A 22582-nucleotide genomic window follows, 5' to 3' on the forward strand; every position below is an offset into this window, starting at 1 on the left:
TCGTTTAAGCCTCTGGCCTCTCGCAAAATCTGTTCTTAGCGGACATCTACTTAGAACTACTTCCCTGCCAAATTTCATACGTCAAGCTGTTTTTGAGAAATCGTGACCTTTGACTTTAGCCAATATCCCTGAGCCAATTGTGAAGATATAAAATTTTGTATTTTTTGTGATAGCCCAGTGGATATGACCTCTGCCTACAATTGGCACGGCGTAGGTTCGAATCCGGTCAGGGGCATGCACCTTCAACTTTTCAGTTATGTGCGTATAGGAAATTAAATATCAGTATCACGTGTCTCAAACGGTGAAGGAAAACATCGTGAGGAAACCTGCATACCAGAGAATTATCTTAATTCTCAACGTGTCTGCCAATTCGCATTGGGCCAGCGTGGTGGACTATTGGCCTAACCCTCTCATTCTGAGAGGAGACTCGAGCTCAGCAGTGAGCCGGAAATGGGTTGCTAATGATGATGAGATGTTGGGAGTCGGGTGATTGTAGTTGGAGAATATGTGATCGTCTATACATATACCTACAACTAGTTGAAGCCGCGCGGTTTCACCCGCGTGGTTCCCGTTCCCGTAGGAATATAGGAATAAAATATAGCCTATAGCCTTCCCCGATAAATGGGCTATCTAACACTGAAATAATTTTTCAAATCGGACCAGTAGTTCTTGAGATTAGCGCGTTCAAACAAATAAACACTCTTCAGCTTTATAATATTAGTATTAGTATACATTGATATTTTATACTGTAGATAGTGCACTAGCGCATCAAAACGGAGGCGGACAAATGTGCATAATTGTCTTAATCTCATTTACTTTGTCGATTATTAAACAACGAAAGTTATTTAAACTCCTAATATAAATATTAAATACATAATAATTTATTTATTTTGCTATCATCCGCGAAAAGTCGACGAACCCCTGCGACAATGTCACCCAGGTCCGACAAAACACTCTCTACGTACGTTTCACCCCGAAACCGGAGTATCCTCAGGAGATGTTGACTCTACAACGCGCAAATTCCTGAGGATGCTCCGGTGATGATAGCATAATAACGCGGATGATAACAAAATAAATAAATTATTATATATTCATGATGAACTTTAACTTTAATTAACTTTTTAAGAAATTAAATATCACGTGTCTCAAATGGTGAAGGAAAACATCGTGAGGAAACCTGCATACCTGAGAATTTTCTTAATTCTCTGCGTGTGTGAAGTCTGCCAATCCGCATTGGGCCAGCGTGGTGGATTATTGGCCAATGATTTTGTAGGCAAGTAACATATCTATAGTATAAAATAACGTTGGCTATATATGGAATTGAATTTCCGGCATACACTGACTATTCGCTGTTAAGTTAATTATATAAAATATTATCACGATCACAGTATATCCTTATAGTAAATGACCTAAGCTGACGAATCATACTGACCAATCACAGCGCTCGGGTGTGCCGTTTTTAAACATGACGTCATTAGCAGTTTTTTTTATGGTAATCGAAGTCGTGACTGTTGCGGGACCTATGTTCATAAATTCAACACGCAAGGCCGTTTGACTATACATCGTAGACAGTGGTATGCGCGGTGAATGTACAAAACGGAGGTCCTGGGTTCGATTCCCGTTTTCCTAATTTTAGTTTAGGCCCATAGTTAGCGACCAAGTCTCGGAGTCATAGGTCATTACTTTACTGTTTACGTTCGAATTGGGTCACTTTAGGATTTTTTTCTTGTTTACATTGGTTCTGGTCTGGTCTGGGGTAGGGATTAGTCGTGGCGAGTTACCACTACAGGCAAAGATTTATTATTTGGTTGGATGCTGCGTAGATACCCCTAGAGGTAGAGATACCTCTTCCAAGTTAGATCTTTTCTTAAGTAGTCCAGGTCTGGCTGGTGGGAGGCTTCGGCCCTGGCTAGTTACCAGCCTACCGGCAAAGACTGGCCCTGTATCAAACGTCGTAGCTGAAAACATCGACATCTTCTCTTGTACTCTGAGTGAACTCACAAGGATTGCTGAGTGGTGTATTTGTTATACTAAGTAGGTAATATTAATTGTAATGTATATATTTAGGTAAATAGAATTAAGTTTTAGATTTATAATATAGTACTAAGCTTGCGAATTAGGTGATACCTGTAAGGCTAGTTTTAAGTTATGATGATAATAAATAAAAAAATAAATAAATAAAATAAAAAAAATAGTTGGGGGTCCAATGAAGTGTAAAGATTTCTCACAAAATAAACAAAAATTCTTGCTTAAAATAAATATGATAGTTACTTAATTTAAATAGGATGTTTTACAATTTTTTACAAAACACACTCTTTATCCGGGAAAAAAGAAGAATACTTTTTCTACTTTTGTCATTTCAGTTTTGGCTGGTAGGAGGCTACGGCCATCGCTAGTTACCACCCTACCGACAAAGACGTACCACCAAGTGATTTAGCGTTCCAATACGATGTCGTGTAGAAACCGAAAGTGGTGTGGATCATCCTCCTCCTAACAAGTTAGCCCGCTTCCATCTTAGATTGCATCATCACTTACCATCAGGTGAGATTGTAGTCAAGGGCTAACTTGTAAAGAATAATAAAAAAAATCCACGGTTCCCGAAGGATTTGTGAAATACTAAATTTCACGCGAACGAAGTCGCGGGCGTCCGCTAGTAAGCTATATTAAAGGGCTAATAGGCTGAAAATAGCCTAAATAGGCTAGCTGAGAGGCTAGCTAGCTCATTATAGGAGAGGGGATACGCATTACGTATCGGCAGGCAATGCAAAGTTTCTCAAGTTTTCACCGCTGTGAAAGTGTAGATGAATGCAGAGCACGTGGTCGCGCTAACGGAATCGAACCGGCGTCCCTTTCGATAGCTTGCTCGTTTGCTAGAAGAGAGGGATAAAGCTAAAGGTAAAGTCCACCACGCTGGCCCATGCGGTTTAGGGATGATGACAGTTTTTTAAATTGTATATAAATTAGGAGTATGCTAATAGTAAAGCAATTTTGTAAAAGTAACAGGGTATCTGCGATCATTACTTTCGGAGCTACAGGGATTTAAAGGGTCAGATTTGCGGCGCTGCCGCGGGTCCCTGAAAAACGCACCATACAAAATGGTACGAACTAATGACGTCGTAGGTAATGTAATGATCGTTAATTTGTGAGTGTGTTCAAACAAAATTACTAATATTTTGTTATTTGTGCTTTTAAGTTTATAGTTCATGTATTAAAAAATGTCACATTTAATGTAAGGAAGCTAAAACTGTATGAATTTTCATCTAATTACGATAAAAGATTTTTAATAGATTTTGAAATTTTATAATCTCATTTATTTTGCAAATACCCAGAAAATCTGTGTTTTTTTATGTATAAATTAGTTAATATTGACCCTATTTACCCGAATGTATCATAAAAATCAATATATTCAAACCTAGTCATCATCCCCATTAATAAAATGCAGGTTTCCTCGCGATGTTCCTTCACCGTTTGAGACACGTGATATTTAATTTCTTAAAATGCATACAACTGAAAAGTTGGAGCGCTAGCCAGAGGCAAAAAGATAAAATTACAAAACTTACTTTTTAGATCGTGATTTTTCAGTACAATCTTTTAAACATATTTTTACTAACAAACGCCCGCGAATTCGTCCGCCCTTAGACCTCTTTAATTCAGCCCCATCGAAAAATCCGTTCTTAGTGAATACCTACTAATTATAAACTACCTCCCTGCCAAATTTCAGCTTTGTACACAAGCGGTTTTCGAGATTTCGTGATGAATGCATCTTTAGCATTTACTAAGATTAAGTTATGATTTCCCTTGGCACTGTTTTACCTTCATTGATACTTTCCAAACACGCGCACAGTCGCGTGACAAAACTAGTAGCTGGTTATATAATGCGCTAACATCGAACCCACTGCCCGCGATACTTTGCGTAAGGATAACGGGCGCAGGAATCCGGTCCGAACCGGTTTACAGAAGCGAGATTATGTCTTGTAGCTCCAGTGATAGTTTGCTTCGTACGCACAAATTGTTTTACAGTAAACTAGCTGAGAACTAGATTCGGGAGGGTGTAGGTTCGAATCCGGTCCGGGGCATGCACCTACATCTTTTAAATTATGTAATGAAAAACAAAAAAAACATAGTCACGTGACTTAATCCTATATTTGTTAATTTTAAGTGCGTGCTAAAAGACTATTTTTTAGTTTTTAATTTAAATTATTATATTACGTCATACGTCATCAACCCATATTCGGCTCACTGCTGAGCTCGAGTCTCCTCTCAGAATGAGAGGGGTTAGGCCAATAGTCCACCACGCTGGCCCAATGCGGATTGGCAGACTTCACACACGCAGAGAATGAAGATAATTCTCTGGTATGCAGGTTTCCTCACGATGTTTTCCTTCACCGTTTGAGACACGTGATATTTAATTTCTTAAAATGCACACAACTGAAAAGTTGGAGGTGCATGCCCCGAACCGGATTCGAACCCACACCCTCCGGAATCGAAGGCAGAGGTCATATCCACTGGGCTATCACTGCTCTTTTTAAATTTAAATTATTATATTATTTAAAGTTATTTATGTATGAAGACGTGTAACTTTTTTGTGTAGTCCGATTTTGAATATTAAAAAAAAAATATCACGTGTCTCAAACGGTAAAGGAAAAATATCCTGAGGAAAACTGCATACCTGGAATTTTCTTAATTCTCAAACATATTAAATTAAAATTGACTCGTTTTCGTCTCTCTCTCTCTCTCTCTCTCTCATGTTACTCCCACCAGTCAGAAACGCAATTCCTGAGCGAGCTTTACTTACTCCCCACAGAGGTAGTCACTTCATTGTTAACTAGCTGACGCCGCGCAGTTTCACTTGCCTGGTTCCCGTTTCAGTTGGAATACGGGGATAATATGTAGCCTATAGCCTTCCTCGATAAATGGGCTATCTAACACTGAAAGAATTTTTCAAATCGGACCAGTAGTTCCAGAGATTAGTGCGTTGAAACAAACAAACTCTTCAGATTTATAATATTAGTATAGACTAGACCCAGTGGACATGACCTCTACCTCCGATTCGGGGGGGTGTAGGTTCGAATCCGGTCCGGGGTATTTTAAGGGTAAATCTTTTAAGTTATGTTACATCGCCCACCTGTCGAAACGCAATTCCTGAGCGGGCTTTACTTACTGACTCGCCACAGAGGTCGTGGCGACTTTGCAATTGCACGTTGTAGAGTCAACATCTCCTGAGGATGCTCCGGTTTCGGGGTGAAACGTACGTAGAGAGTATTTTGTCGGACCTGGGTGTCGTCGCATGGGTTTTCTTTATAAGTTAGCCCTTGGCTACAATCTCACCTGATGGTAAGTGATGATGCAGTTTAAGATGGAAGCGGGCTAACTTGTTAGGAGGAGGATGAAAATCCACACCCCTTTCGGTTTCTACACGGCATCGTACCGGAAGGCTAAATCGTTTGGCGGTACGTCTTTGCCGGTAGTGTGGTAACTAGCCACGGCCGAAGCCTCCCACCAGTCAGACCTGAACAAATTAAGAAAATCTCAATCTGCCGAGCCGGGGATCGAACCCAGGACCTCTGTTTTGTAAATCCACCGCGCATACCACTGCGCCACGGAGGCCGTCAGGAGGAGGAGTGTTTTGTCGGACCTGGGTGACGTTGTCGCATGGGTTCGTCGGCTTTTCGCGGGTGATAGCTAAATAAATAAATTATTATATATACAGAGGTCGTCACTTCATTGTCAATTAATTTGTCCGTCTGTGCCACATCGGGCGCGAACAATAATCCGTATGTGGCACGGATCCCAACGCTTTCACTGACTGCGCTTTCGTGTGACGTCACTCTTTGTGTATTTATTTGTACTTCCGTCACGAGGTATATAAACTTCGACTTAGTTTGCGTGAAATTCTGTTTTTACGAATCCCGCGGGAACAATGATTTTTTCCGGGATGAAAAAGTATTTTGTATATCCATATGATAATTTATTCATTTCGCTATCATCCGCGAAAAGCCGAGGAAGAAAGAAAAGCGAATTATTTGTATAATTTTTAAAAACATTAACTATAAACATAAATGCACAAATAACAAAGATATTAGTTATTTAGTTTGACCGCTCATACAAATCTAACGATCATTATGACCTACGACGTCATTAAATCGTACCATTTTATATGGGGGGCGTTTTTCAGGGATCCGCAAATCTGACCATTTAAATCCCTGTAGCTCCGAAAGTAATGATCGCAGATACCCTGTTACTTTTACAAAATTGCTATACTATTAGCATACTCTTAATTTATATACAATTTAAAAAACTGACATCTTTCCTTTTGTAGGTTTTTTTAACATATGACCATGATATACCATTTTGAAATCCTCTTGATTAGCCATTTGATACCCATATTGTAATGTTCCAAAAAAAAATTTCACCTTTACTCTATTGTGTCTCACAGTCGTCGTGTTAGTTTTTTCCCCGTAGGAATATGGGGATAATATAGTAGTAGTTCCTGAGATTAGTGCGTTCAATCAAACAAACTCTTCGTCATCAACCCATATTCGGCTCACTGCTGAGCTCGAGTCTCCTCTCAGAATGAGAGGGGTTAGGCCAATAGTCCACCACGCTGGCCCAATGCGGATTGGCAGACTTCACACACGCAGAGAATTAAGATAATTCTTTGGTATGCAGGTTTCCTCACGATGTTTTCCTTCACCGATTGAGACACGTGATATATAATTTCTTAAAATGCACACAACTGAAAAGTTGGAGGTGCATGCCCCGGACCGGATTCGAACCCACACCCTCCGGAATCGGAGGCAGAGGTCATATCCACTGGGCTATCACGGTCGGTCACAAACTCTTCAGCTTTATAATATTAGTGTAGATACGATATAAAACATAACCCTTCTTGCAGTAGGGTAACAAAAAATATCGTTGTATAGCGAATATTCAAAGTAGGTTAAGGAGTAATGGACACCTCACAGTGCAAGCTACACTGAGAGGGCGGTCAAGGCGCGGTCTACTTGTCTGATAACAACTGATAACGATTGTAACACCTCAAGTGTGAGGTCCAGTTTGTATATCATCATCATCATCATCATCATCATTATCAACCCATATTCGGCTCACAGCTGAGCTCGAGTCTCCTCTGAGAATGAGAGGGGTAAGGCCAATAGTCCACCACGCTGGCCCAATGCGGCAGACTTCACACACGCAGAGAATTATGAAAATTCTCTGGTATGCAGGTTTCCTCACGATGTTTTTCCTTCACCGTTTTTGAGACACGTGATATTTAATTTCTTAAAATGTGTGTGCATTTTAAGAAATTAACTGAAAAAATTGGAGATACATGCCCCCGACCGGATTCGAACCCACACCCTCCGGAATCGGAGGCAGAGGTCATATCCACTGGGCTATCACGGCTCATAGTTTGTACATACGGTCGTAGTATTGTGTACTTAGTTGCATGAAAGCACTGCGTACCCCAAGAACTATACACAAATCGGTATTGGAGATAGTGGCGTGCATAGGGTTGTCGATCAGGGTATGCACTATACATAAAATTATGCAAATTGGAATGTGAATTTAATAAGCACTAAGAAGACAGACAGAGCCGTGATAGCCCAGTGGATATGACCTCTGCCTCCAATTCCGGAGGGTGTGGGTTCGAATCCGGTGTGTGCATTTTAAGAAATTAAATATCACGTGTCTCAAACGGTGAAGGAAAACATCGTGAGGAAATCTGCATACCAGAGAATTATCTTAATTCTCTGCGTGTGTGAAGTCTGCCAATCCGCATTGGTCCGGCGTGGTGGACTAATGGCCTTACCCCTCTCATTCTGAGAGGAGACTCGAGCTCAGCAGTGAGCCGAATATGGGTTGATGACGAGGAAGAAGACAACTCTTAGTGTCTCTTTCTCTTACAGTACTTTAATTCATGTATGAAGTGCACTGATTGGAGAAGGAATTTTCTATTTTGTATTATTTAAAAAAAAAGATCACAATAAAACGTGTGTTTATGTGTGTGTGGTGTAAGTGTTAATTTATGAATGAAAATGTGTGTGTGAAGAAAGTGTGTGCTGGGTTTAATTATTACGAAGCTTCTGAAATTCCGCAAGATTTCGCTCATAAATATTTTTTTGAATATGTATCGAAAAATGTCAATTTCTGAGTATTGCTTATTGTAGCTATTTGTAACTCATCTATGCTTTATTATAAAGCTGAATAGTTTGTTTGTTTGTTTGTTTGTTTGATTGAACGCGTTAATCTCAGGAACTACTGGTCCGATTTGAAAAATTCTTTCAGTGTTAGATAGCCTATTTATCGAGGAAGGCTATATTATACCGTACTCCTACGGGAACGAGAACCACGCGGGTGAAACTGCGCGACGTCAGCTAGTTCTATATCTAATATATAAAATTCTCGTGTCGCGGTGTTCGAACTTGAACTCCTCCGAAACGGCTCGACCGATTTTGATGAAATTTTTTGTGCATATTCAGTAGGTCTGAGAATCGGCCAACATCTATTTTTCAAACCCCTAAATCCTAGGATAGGGTAGTGGTAGGGTAGGGGTAGGGTAGTGGTAGGGTAGTTGTAGGGTAGGGTAGGGTAGGGGTAGAGTAGAGGTAAGGTAGGGGTAGGGTAGGGGTAGGGGTAGGAGTATGGTAGTGTAAGGTAGGGATAGGGAAGAAGTGCAAATAAATAAATTAATAAGTCAAAGCGAAGCTTGAGCGAGTCCGCTAGTAACATTATAATATTTTCTACCTACTGATCACTTTTATACACTAAGAGCCGTGATAGCCCAGTGGATATGACCTCTGCCTCCGATTCCGGAGGGTGTGGGTTCGAATCCGGTCCGGGGCATGCACCTCCAACTTTTCAGTTGTGTGCATTTTAACTTGTAACGTTACCTGCAATGGTAATGAAAATGCCCATGATTCGTGGAATGATTACTATCAAGTTAATTTCCCGTAATGAGATGGTCATCTTGATGAGACGCTCAACTTTTTTATTTAAGAAAATTCATGATTCTGGTAGCTAACTGGGTTACCAGGTATTGAAAATTTATGAGCGTCGGAACAAGATAATGTATTACGCACTTTGTAGGACATTGTGACTGTTAAGTTGTATAACTAACTAGCCGACGCCCGCGACTTCGTCCGCGTGAAACTCGATGTAAACTTTCAACTACCCCTATACTATCCCTACCCCTAGCCTACCCCTAGCCTACCCCTACCCCTACCCTACTCCTACCTACCCCTACCCTACTTTTCTGGTTGATTTTTTACACCTTGTGTCCGAAAAACCCAAATATCTTACGGAACCCTATTTTTTTCCAAAATAAAATTTATCCTATGTTACTTGTGGATAATGTAGCTTTCGAATGGTAAAATAATTTTTAAAATCGGTCCAGAAGTTTTTGAGCCTATTAATTACAATCAAACAAACAAACAAACATACAAACAAAGTTTTCCTCTTTATAATATTAGTATAACTAATAATTAAGCAACAGTAAATAAATAAACATCTGGTTAGTAACAACTTTTAATAACCTCGTTTTTGGTACAAGTTGGGAGGAGGGTAGTTTACCAAAAACCTAACAGTGGGGTAGCTAAAGTGTTTGGTTATTTTGTAGGTACGTAACGTAGCTAATCGTTGATTATTTGATGTATTCTGGGATTTCTCTATTTCATTATGGGTCAGGGAATGGGTTAGAACAGCTCTGCCTTAGTCTAGTCCGATGGCGAGTTTTCAATATAGGTGTTTAAGCTTATTTTTTTTTAATTCTTTACAAGTTAGCTCTTGACTAGATGGTAAGTGATGATGCAATCAAGGATGGAAGCAGGCTAACTTGTTAGGAGGAGGAAAATACACACCCCTTTCGGTTTCTACACGACATCGTATCGGAACTCGCTTGGCGGTTTGTCTTTGCCGGTAACTAGCCACTAGCTACGACCACCCGGGGATCGAACCCAGGACACCGTCTTGTAAATCCACCGCGCATACCACTGCGCCACGGAGGCCGATAAACCTTACTCTCGTTATCGCTATAAAAAGTCGTCGGACACATAATAGTCAACTGTGCAGTTATCACGGGCGTCCGGTCGTTGACCCCGGCCTGTCTCACACGGTCGCCGTGTAAACAATTACTGTAGGTAAACTTGGTCACTAACTATGGTTAGTTAACCGTTGACGGTCAATTATGCTCACGTTTCTGCAGTGCAAACCATAGGCCATTTTTTTTTAAAAATGCACTAAACTTAATTGAAAAGTTGAAGGTGCATGCTCCGGACCGGATTCGAACCTACGCTCTCCTCGTACCAGACGTCACATCCACTGGGATATCACGACGCATTTTTTAGCATAATAATATCTAGATATTGTTGACAATACCAAGGTGTGAATTCAGGAAAGAACTGTAGGTACAATCTACACTAATATTATATAGCTGAAGAGTTTGTTTGTTTGTTTGATTGAACGCGCTAATCTCAGGAACTACTGGGCCGATTTCAAAAATTATTTCAGTTTTAGATAGCCCATTTGTCGAGGAAAACTATAGGCTATATATTATCCCCGTATTCCTACGGGAACGGGAACCAAGCGAGTGAAACCGCGCGGCGTCAGCTAGTTGTAGAAAAATATGTAATAAAAAGAAAAAACAATTCGATCGGCAACCTATAATCATTATTATAACCCGTTTCCGAGATCACAATATGTGCCAGAATAGTCGTTTAAATATTTTAGATAGATATTAATATTCTAGAAATCCGGTTTCCCTGAACTAGTATCGGTTTCGCCGTAGACAGATGAGAAAATAGACAAGATATATTATAAACTGGTTAGATATAATTAGCAACTAGTTGAGCCTGTAGTTTTGTACTCACACCACGTTTAATTTATACTAATAAATAAATAAATTAATAATAAAAAAATACGTGTGGCAATCTGGGAATGCTGCGGTAAAGCTATTGCATAGCATTTTTATCGAGTTAAGCAATTATACTTATAATTATTTATTTATTTTATTTATGCAGTTTTTTTTTTGACAATAGACAATTGTCTGGCCCGTTGATGTGAAGCCAAATCTAAATATAAAAGCGAAAGGTCAAGCATCACGAAATATCGAAATCCGCTTGACGTCCTAAGATAAAATTTGGCAGGGAGGTAGATTTTAGATAGACGACTAATACCTGAATTTATGAGGGTCGGATTATAAAGAGCTAAGCGCAGACGCAGTTGCGTCCGCTAATATCGTATCGCATTGTGCCGTTTCTTTACATCGTCGTCATCAATCCATATTCGGCTCACTGCTGAGCTCGAGTCTCCTCTCAGAATGAGAGGGGTTTGGCCAATAGTCCACCACGCTGGCCCAATGCGGATTGGCAGACTTCACACACGCAGAGAATTAAGATATGTGAATTAAGGTATGCAGGTTTCCTCACGATGTTTTCCTTTACCGATTGAGACACGTGATATTTAATTTCTTAAAATGCACACAACTGAAAAGTTGGAGGTGCATGTCCCGAACCGGATTCGAACCCACACCCTCCGGAATCGGAGGCAGAGGTCATATCCACTGGGCTATCACGGCTGATAGTCGACACATATCTTATTTTTCTCGAGGACAAATTTACCATCTATCCGTCTATTTACTTCCATGTCTACGTGTTTAGAGCGCCGCTACTCTGTCATTAACACGTTTTTGTTACTCGCTCCTCCGCCATTCAACTAAACAGATTGACCTACTGCCTGTATTGCATTGAATTGAATAGGGATGATGACAGTTTTTTAAATTGTATAAAAATTAAGAGTATGCTAATAGTAAAGCAATTTTGTAAAAGTAACAGGGTATCTGCGATCATTACTTACGGAGCTACAGGGATTTAAAGGGTCAGATTTGCGGCGCTGCCGCGGATCCCTAAAAAACGCTCCATACAAAATGGTACGAACTTATGACGTCGTAGGCAATTAATGATCATTAGATTTGTATGGGCGTTTAAACAAAATCAAAAATATCTTTGTTGTTTCTGCGTTTATGTTTATAGTTCATTTATTAAAAAATGTCACATTTACTGTAAGGAAGCTAAAACTGTATGAATTTTCATCTAATTACGATAAAAGATTTTTAATAGATTTTGAAATTTTATAATCTTATTTTTTTTGCAAATATCCAGACAATCTTTGCTTTTTATGTATAAATCAGTTAACATTGACCCTATTTACCCGAATGTATCATAAAACTCAATATATTCAAACCTAGTCATCATCCCCATTGTAGATGTTTATAGTCAGGTATGCACAGGGTTTTGAGTAAGCACTAGCAAGCAGACGATGCAAATTGACAACAAAAAAAATTGATAAGGAATGCATTTTCGTTTTATATATTTAGTAATAATATATAACTACTATTACTTGATTCTTACATTGCGGGTTGTCTGGAGGAGATCGCTATTAGCGATAAGACCGCCTTTGTGCATATTTATACCTACGTTTGTTACTTGATGAATACTGTTTTATATCTTTTATGTGCAATAAAGAATTCATTATCAACACATATTCGGCTCACTGCTGAGCTCGAGTCTCCTTTCAGAAAGAGAGAGGTTATGCCAATAGTCCACCACGCTGGCCCAATGCGGATTGGCAGACTTCACACATGCAGAGAATTAAGAAAATTCTTTGGTATGCAGGTTTCCTCACGATGTTTTCCTTCACCGTTTGAGACACGTGATATTTAATTTCTTAAAATGTACACAACTGAAAAGTTGGAAATGCATGCCCCGGACCGGATTCGAACCTAGGCCCTCCAGAATAGACTAAACGACAACCCGCGGTTTCACTCGTTGCCGTGAGAATACAGGGATAAAATATAGCCTACACTCACAAATAACTTGACTTTGTAGTGGTATTTTCAAAATCGGTTCAGTAGATCGAAATATTACCCCCTACAATACCAAAAACTATAATATGACGGCGCGCGCTTCCACCAGCGTGGTTCCTGTTCCCGTGGGAATACGGAGATAATGTATATCCTATAGCCTTCCTCGATTAATGAGCTATCTAACACTGCAAGAATTTTTCAAATCGGACCAGTAGTTCCTGAGATTAGCGCGTTCAATCAAACAAACAAACAAACTCTTCAGCTTTATAATATTAGTATAGTTAAGTATTAAGCTATTCTTACAACATTAAATCGTAACTATCTAATTCTAAAGTTTCTAGACTATTCTATTCATATTCTAATATTCAGTAGGTCAATTTATTCAAAACCAGAAAGACTAGCAACACCATTAATAACAAAAAACAATATTTATAAATAATCAAACGTGATTTCTAGTATAAAATAGTGATTGGAAAGTTAACCAAAGATAAAAGTGATATAAATTAAGTAAAGTGTCAGCAAAGTGTCAGCCGAGTGTAATAAAGTGTCAGCTCTGATGACGTCATGCAGTCGAGACCGCTGAGCAATGTCAGCATACAGTCTTATCAGGACTACCAGCCTAGTAGGAGATATGGTGGGTATTAAGTTTAGTGTCAGCTGAGTTTAATAAAGTGTCAGCTCTGATGGCATCATGCAGTAAAGACCGCTCAGCGATGTCAGCATACACTCTTATCATGACTACCAGCCTCTAAGAGATAAGTGTGTATTAAGCTTAGTGTCAGATGAGTTTAATAAAGTGTCAGCTCTGATGATGTCATGCAGTCGAGACTGCTCAGCAATGTCAGCATACAGTCTTATCAGGACTACCAGCCTAGTAGGAGATATGGTTGGTATTAAGTTTAGTGTCAGCTGAGTTTGATAAAAGTGTCAGCTCTGATGGCATCATGCAGTAAAGACCGCTCAGCAATGTCAGCATACAGTCTTATCAGGACTACCAGCCTAGTAGGAGATATGGTGGGTATTAAGTGTCAGCTGAGTTTAATAAAGTGTCAGCTCTGATGACGTCATGCAGTAAAGACCGCTCAGCAATGTCAGCATACAGTGTTATCAGGACTACCAGCCTAGTAGGAGATATGGTGGGTATTAAGTTTAGTGTCAGCTGAGTTTAATAAAGTGTCATCTCTGATGGCATCATGCAGTAAAGACCGCTCAGCAATGTCAGCATACAGTGTTATCATGACTACCAGCCTAGTACCTAGGAGATATGGTGGGTATTAAGTTAAGTGTCAGCTGAGATTAATAAAGTGTCATCTCTGATGGCATCATGCAGTAAAGACCGCTCAGCAATGTCAGCATACAGTGTTATCATGACTACCAGCCTAGTACCTAGGAGATATGGTGGGTATTAAGTTTAGTGTCAGATGAGTTTAATAAAGTGTAAGCTCTGATGACGTCATGCAGTCGAGACCGCTGAGCAATGTCAGCATACAGTCTTATCAGGACTACCAGCCTAGTAGGAGATATGGTGGGTATTCAGTTTAGTGTCAGCTGAGTTTAATAAAGTGTCAGCTCTGATGACGTCATGCAGTAAAGACCGCTGAGCAATGTCAGCATACAGTGTTATCAGGACTACCAGCCTAGTAGGAGATATGGTGGGTATTAAGTTTAGTGTCAGATAAGTTTAATAAAGTGTAAGCTCTGATGGCATCATGCAGTAAAGACCCCTCAGCAATGTCAGCATACAGTGTTATCATGAGTCATGACTACCAGCCCAGTAGAAGATAATGGTTCGCAGGAGATTCTTCTGTATCAGCGTCATTGGTATGATAGTATAATCATCTCACCATAATATCTAATAGGTAGTAAATAATTTCCACAGAAGACAGTCCCTGTATTTGATATTCGCGTGATGCGTATTCTTCTTCGTTACTAATTCTTCTACTCGTTCCCCAGTTCACCAGTAAGAGCTTCGCGTTCGTGTTAATCATCTCGAGGACAAAGTAATTCTTCTTCTCTAGTTATTCTGCTTGCCCTGTAGGTATGCATATGAGCTGGGCGGGTGCGCGGTGTCAATAAATGATCCATGAAATTTCTCCCTTTATCAGAAATAACATTAGTCGCATACAAGGCAATAGAATAAGCGGAGATTCGCGTGACCAATTCTTCTTCTCCAGTGACTAATTCTTCTCCTCCATGTCGTACAGGGCAGCAGTATGAGCCGGGCGGGTACGCGGCGGCAGTGCAGCAGCGTACCAACATGACGCAGAGGGAGGACGCGCTGAAGTTCGAGCAGGGCCGCATACGGGCGCTGCAAGAAGAGAGATTGCACATACAGAAGAAGACCTTCACCAAATGGATCAACTCCTTCTTGCAGAAGGTAAATACTGTAGTCTTTTGCGTCAACGTTCCTAATAGCAACTGCCAAGATAATGCCCTTCCGGAGTCTGTGTTTCCTGTCACGTATAAATGCACCTTCAAGGCAAGAGTGAATAGGCATCTTCCAGGCAAGCGCGTTTCATCTTAGACCCTTTGACTATTTAGACTATGGACCTGTTTCGCACCCAAATTCCCCAACAAAAAAGTCTGTCGTTTTTTGAGGGGGACGAGGTAAACTCACACATCGAAAATATTAAACACCATTAAATATATTCTGTGTCCATACACTACACACAACTATGAATTTGACTCGCAATACACACATAATTTTTACACAGACTCACAAACACATCGCTTAGACTATCCATAGAATATATACACAGAAAATTCGATTACTTGTTCGATGTTTTGCTGTTCCGTCAAAAGAATCGATTCCTTTTAGATATTGTTTTTATTTTTTTAAAACTGCAACTCTGAAAATTAAGGACTTTCCATTTCAACCTCTATATCATCCCATTCTATTTTTATTTTAAGGTCAAAAAGTATCCTATGTTTTGCACCAAGGTCCCATTTACCATTATACCAAAATTCATCTTGATGAGTTTAGCCATGATAAGATAATAGACAGACATACACATATTTATAATATTAGTATGGATTAAAAAACCGGCTAAGTGCGAGAAGATAGCAAGTTGGCAAGTTCGTTGATGACACACTTATGTGCGGGCGGGAAGACTGCGAGTGTGAAATCGTGCGCGCGGGGATGTGCCGGGTCCGGGGGGTGCGTGTGGTCAATCTTCGCGCAGTGTGACTACATGATGGACCCGCGGGTACTAAATTAGGTTCCTTTAATTTGTAGGTTTTCATTTATGTAGAACTATGTTGTCCTCTAGGGACTTCATGTGGAACCTGTATTTGGGTTTCGACATCTTCTTTTTTTTTGTTAGTCACCCCTTAGGATATCTCTAGGTAGAGCCATCCTGTCGGGTGGGTGAGCATGCCACGGTGCTATATTCCTAATATGAGGGTAATATGAGGGTGTTTTATTTTAAATTATTTACAAGTTAGCCCTTGACTACAATCTCACCTGATGGTAAGTGATGATGCAGTCTAAGATGGAAGCTGGCTAACTTGTTAGGAGGAGGATGAAAATCCACACACCTTTCGGTTTCTACACGGCATCGTACCGGAACGCTAAATTGCTTGGCGGTACGTCTTTGAGAGAGAGAGATATCTAACACAGAAAGAATTTTTCAAATCGGACCAGTAATTCCTGAGATTAGCGCGTTCAATCAAACAAACAAACAAACAAACTCTTCAGCTTTAGTATAGATATTATATATGTTAGGATGTACTGATGATTCATGTGTTAACTTGTAGGTCCTTTAGTTAGCTTGCCGTATGACTGTGTCATACTTGCTCACCATTTTAGTATCATTTCTACATATTTGTATGATTTCATACGAGATACCGCAAATTAAAATGCCTTTCCAACATAGAACGACCAGTTCGCTGCATACAAGCGAATTATAAAATGGCTGACATTCTTCAGATATCCGTATTTCGTGCCGCTTTCGTTTTGTGATTGGAAAATATTGATAGTCTATCTCAGAGTTTCTCAAACTTTCGGCTCTACGAACCCTTGGTAAAATTTCCAATTGACAGCGAACCCCTTACTAACTAATGGGAACTCACACACACACACACACACATAAGCAACATTTTTCCCTGAAAAATCAAAGGTTCCCGCAGAATTGGTGAAAAACTGAATTTTACGCAGACTAATTCGCGGGCGTCTGCTAGTCAAATATTAAAGCGTAAATATGGGCCACAAAAACTATCTATTAAACTAATGGGAACTTACACACACACACACACACACACACACACACACACACACACACACACCAAACCCCCCCCCCCCCCCAAATATTTGACTGTTGAAGAAAATGAGGTTTTTATTTGAATAAAAGGTAACACACAAAGTACCAAAAGAAATGTCTTTGTAATATTAATGTTATGGGTATGATTATTTTATATTTATTCTTAACAAGTTAGCCCTTGACTACAATCACACGTGATGGTAAGTGATGATTTAATCTAAGACGGAAGCGGGCTAACTTGTTAGGAGGAGGATGAAAATCCACACTTCTTTCGGTTTCTACACGAAATCGTACCGGAACGCTAAATCGCTTGGCGGTACGTCTTTGTCGGTAGGGCGGTAACTAGCCACGGCCGAAGCCTCCCACCAGCTAAAATTCTTACTCGGTATCAGTTATCAAGCCACCATTACGTAAATCTTGTCGCGAACCCCCTTCCGTCGAATGGTGAAACCCTAGTAGGGGTTCGCGTACCCCACTTTGAGAAACCCTGGGCCAGACTATGGCTATGTATTAGCCTCGCTGTTCAAGTAAAGTTACGTCAATTAGCAATACCATAGTGAAATACTTCGTGGACGTGATTAATATGAAAACATATGGGTGACATCACTATGGCGTCATTCTGTACAATTTATTATATTGTGCCGTTATTATACTAAACAATTTAGGTATTGTATACATACTAGCTGACGGCCTGCGGTTTCACCCACTAAATCTTACAATTAGGTTAAACTAAAAAAAAATAAACTAACAAAAACGAAAATTACCTTTAATTATACCATTTTTGGTTTATAATCATATTTATACTGTTAGGAACCCCTCTCAGGTGAAGGCCTCTTCCAAGGATTGCCATTTCTCTCTATATCCCGTGAGAATACGGGGATAATATATAGCCTATAGCCTTCCTCGATAAATGGGCTATCTAACACTGAAAGAATTTTTCAAATCGGACCGGTAGTTCCTGAGATTATTGCGTTTAAACAAACAAACTCTTCAGCTTTATAATATTAGTATAGATTATACATACGGAACCCTTCACGCGCGAGTCCGACTCGCACTAAAAGCTAGTCATTTGTCAGACAAGTGAAGTAACCCTTGCTCCGCGTGGCATTGTGTACGAATCATCAGTTATTTCGCCGAGAGATGATGTCATTGTGAAGGTCGCGGTAGAGAGGTCGCATATTCTTTATAATACTACTTATAGTATTATTTTATTTGCACTATCACATTCTTTGTATTGTTTTTTGTTCCCTGTATCTCTGAACTTAGCAGTCTTTTTTTTTAATTCTTTACAAGTTACAAGTTAGTTCTTGGCGGTACGTCTTTGCCGGTAGGGTACGGCTGAAGCCTCCCACCAGCCAGACCTGGACTAATTAAGAAAACCTCAATCGGCCCAGCCAGGGATCGAAGAAGCTGGGAAGCCGTCAACATACAGCCGTACAGTATTATATTGCTTAGTCACCGTAATACCATGCGAGTCACGATATATAAAGGGAACAACCACGAGGATTACTACCTTTCCCACTTTTTCGCCGTGGGGTTAACCCCACACACGCCGCCGGGGGGGCCTCCCACAAGCGGGTCAAACCCCTGCGGAGGCACCCAACTAATGCAAGAAAATGCAAACCCAAGGACACTATCGTCTTCACGGTAGGCGCCAGAAGCCACGCGCAGGAAGCTATGCTTCGTTCGCGTCTCCCCATGGGAGAAGAAAGCAACGTGATAGCCCAGTGGATATGACCTCTGCCTCCGATTCCGGAGAGTGTGTTTGAATCCGGTTCGGGACATGCAACTCCAACTTTTCAATTGTATGCATTTTGAGAAATTAAATATCTCAAAATGCATACAAACGGTGAAGGAAAACATCGTGAGGAAACCTGCATACCAGAGAATTTTCTTAATTCTCTGCGTGTGTGAAGTCTGCCAATCCGCATTGGGCCAGCGTGGTGGACTATTGGCCTAACCTCTCTCATTCTAAGAGACTCGATTCAGCAGTGAGCCGAATATGGGTTGATAATGATAATTATGGCCATACTTTAGCGTTATATATAGTATAAAAATTGCAATATTGACTTTATCCCAAGAATGTTATTGATAATAATTAATTAATGAAGTAAACAGTGTGGCAAAGAGGCCGCTATCACTGCGTTGATACATTGATATAAATAGCTCTGATGCTGCGACTGACCCCGTGCCCCCGGCGTATCGGTGGACGACCCCCCACTTGCCCGCATTGACCCCACGACTCATCATCGATCACAGAGTAACCAGAGTGAGACTTTACGAGCCGGCGATTTAGCGTTTAGCGATTTAGCGTTCCGGTACGACGTCGTGTAGTAACCGAAAGGGGTGTGCATTTCATCCTCCTGACAAGTTAACCCGATTCCATCTTAGATTGTATCATCACTTACCTTTAGGTGAGATTGTAGTCAAGGGCTAACTTGTAAAGAATAAAAAAAATAGGAGGTAATCTCTGGATCTACTGCACTGAACTTCTTTTACCACTAGAAAGCTACGTTATTTGTATGTGTCTTATGCTAGCCACAAACGGTCAATTATTCTCACGTTTCTGTAGCACCCACGACTATAATTGATCGTGTGTGTTTGGGTGATGCGTACATGACTTGTATAGTATGCCGCGTGGGCGCTCCGTTTGCTTTTCAGAAACGTGAGAATAATTGACCGTCAATGGCGACCTATAGGCATATTTTATCCCCGTCTTCTTACGGGAACGGGAACTAAGCGAGTGAAACCGCGGGACGTTGGCTCGTAATATATTGAGATGTAGGTACCTACATTAACATTCAATGGACAATCGTACTAATTCGTTTAACATACGTAGGTTGGTGAGGACATTTCCGTTGTATTTTTGGGTAGTGTTAGCGCATTGTTTGCAATTACATTTGCATGTACGCAATAGTGATGTAGCATGTATGACGAGTTTGTCGTTATTAGTGTTGTAAGTTAGTGTGTCTTGTATTTGACGTGGATTATCATCATTATCATCTGACTATCTGGCACCGCGCGGTTTCACCCGCGTGGTTCCCGTTCCCGTAGTAATACAGGGATAATATATAGCCTATAGCTTTCCTCGATAAATGGGCTATCTAACACTGAAAAAATTTTTCAAATCGGACCAGTAGTTCCAGAAATTAGCGCGTTCAATCAAACAAACAAACAAACAAAAAAACAAAGCTTTATTATTTTAGTATAGATTGAGTCTGCAGGACATAGGCCTTTTGTAGGGACTTCCAAACATCACGATCCTGAGCCACCTTTTAGCAGACTCAAAAGTAATTACAAAAAAAAGAAAACTAATGTCGAACAGAGGTTCTGATTCACAACATTTGCCAGGACAACTTAATTTACAAATCAAACTGTAACCAAAATAAATCCTAGAATGGCAGAGAATGACCTCGAGTGAAGTCACGCACTTGTAAACGTTGTGTGTAGGGTTAAAGGCGCCTTTGGCAGATATCTAACACTCCCCTTTTCCACTCAAGTCACTCTCCCCGCCTATCCCAAGTATTACACAACGAGAGATGTGGACGGCTCGAACGCCACGAGCACACTGAAGCCGTCCGTACCGCAAGTCATTACAACGCGGCGATAACGCACCTGCATCCAGCGAATCCATGCGACTCGCTTCATGTCGTTCGTCCACCTGGTTAAGAGTCGACCAACACTGCGCTTTCTAGTACGAGGTCGCCACCTTGGGACTCCAACGTCCATCGGCTGTTCAAACTTGCCGAGAAGCTTCGCGACTCATTGAGCTATGTAGGTGTTTAGTCCTTCTGCGGATCTCCTTATTTCCGATTCGATCACGCAGTGATAATCCTAGCATAGCTCGTTCCATAACCCGCTCTGTGACTCTCAGCTTTTTTTTTCTGATTGTGTAAGCGCCGTAGGACCTCAGCGGCGTCACCGGGGAGTTTTGACGAGCGCAGACGCATCGCCTGATGGGGCCCGAAGGTAGAAGCAGAATAGATGGGCGGAACGACTCTCTATGGGCGTCTCCTCTGAGACTCGGACCTCGGCTTAGAGGGCTGTTCGGGAAGGGTGTTTTGGCTTGAGTGTATCTGTCCGGGCGCCCCCGAGATCGTGACTTAAAAAAGCCCACGTTTGGGTGACGTCAGATATCGGGGACCTCGTCTTCGCCGGCGAAGACGCTGTGTAGCTTGTGTTTGTGTTGCCTGGGAAGCATTGTCATTGTCAGGATCGTAAAGGACGTGTTTTGGGCGTCTAGATCTACAATCAGCGTTGGTATCGGGGATGTTGACTCTCAGCCGTCTTATGAGACTATACTCGAAATTTACTTAGATGACTTTTTTACACAACAATAATGGCCGACTATGAATCAAAGACAATCAGTAGGGTTGAGAAGTTAACGGCGGGCATCGGAACGATATCAAGTAGGTATCGTTATAACTGAAATACCTAAACTAAAACATCCGTTACTATACTACGTTATCTTAAAAGGGAACGTATAGTAACGTTTGTCGGTTGTGTGCATTTTAAGAAATTAAATATCACGTGTCACAAACGGTGAACGGTGCACGGTTTATGCCTATGGGTACGCGTGGTTAAGAAATGGGGTAATCTTTTTTTATTATTATTATAAATATACTTAAACAATACACATCACTATCTAGCCCCAAAGTAAGCATACAGAGTAGTTTGTGTTATGGGTGCTAAGATAGTTGATATTATAGTATTAATATACAATTATATACTACATATAAATACTTATATACACTCATGCTCATCACACATATATTTTCCAGTTGTGGGAATCGAACCCACAGCCGTGGATGCAAAAAGCAGGGTCACTACCCACTGCGCCACGCGGCCGTCTCTTTCTTTAATCTTTTGGGGACGTACTAACGTCCAAGATTTGCTTATACTTCAAAAAAGTGTGCACGTATCCACGTACATACTGGGTGTAAGGGACATGATACCGAAAACTGCGTGAAGAGGTTAAATTTAGTTTCCACAACGATATTTTAAATAACAATTACGTGGGAAATGAGAAAATTCAGATTTTGAAAATTTTGAGCACGCAATGTACAGCGAATAATGCGATAACAACGCTCCGCAATCTACTGTGTACGTACGAGTAGGTACGTACGCATCGACAGCAAATCGGCTGGCTACACTTACCTATCTAATACCTATTTTTTATACTTTACAAGTTTTTAACTAGGTACAGGTAATTAACTTACTTCAGGTTGTTTCTCGTTTACGAGACGTTCTGTCGTCATAGTAGGTACAATATTCATGAGTACTGAATTGATTTGATCTAAGCATTTCAAGACTTCTCAGTCAACACACACAAACACACACAATACAAACGACACAATTGTATGAGTATTCGTTACAGAAAATCACTACTAACATAACATAGAACATACACAAAAGGTTTTTGAATTTTGGTTTGTTTGTCAACAGACCGCCGAACACGAACTAA

General features: G+C 40.6%; 2 protein-coding genes across 2 annotated transcripts in view; one reads left to right on the plus strand and one right to left on the minus strand.

Moving 5' to 3' along the window:
- The window catches only part of LOC112055983 (trichohyalin), a 489894-nt gene that overhangs the window by 95668 nt on the left and 371644 nt on the right, over positions 1-22582 (minus strand). The window lies entirely within an intron of this gene.
- LOC112045821 (spectrin beta chain, non-erythrocytic 5) overlaps positions 14306-22582 on the plus strand; it is a 132761-nt gene continuing 124484 nt past the window's right edge. Inside the window, exons 1-2 of the mRNA XM_052889811.1 lie at positions 14306-14384; positions 15064-15236. Of these exons, the coding sequence (XP_052745771.1) occupies positions 14315-14384; positions 15064-15236 (243 nt within the window). The 5' untranslated portion in view covers positions 14306-14314. The remainder of the gene's footprint in view (positions 14385-15063; positions 15237-22582) is intronic.

This window comes from Bicyclus anynana, chromosome 26 (genome assembly GCF_947172395.1).
Source record: "Bicyclus anynana chromosome 26, ilBicAnyn1.1, whole genome shotgun sequence".
Classification (NCBI taxonomy): Eukaryota; Metazoa; Arthropoda; class Insecta; order Lepidoptera; family Nymphalidae; genus Bicyclus; species Bicyclus anynana.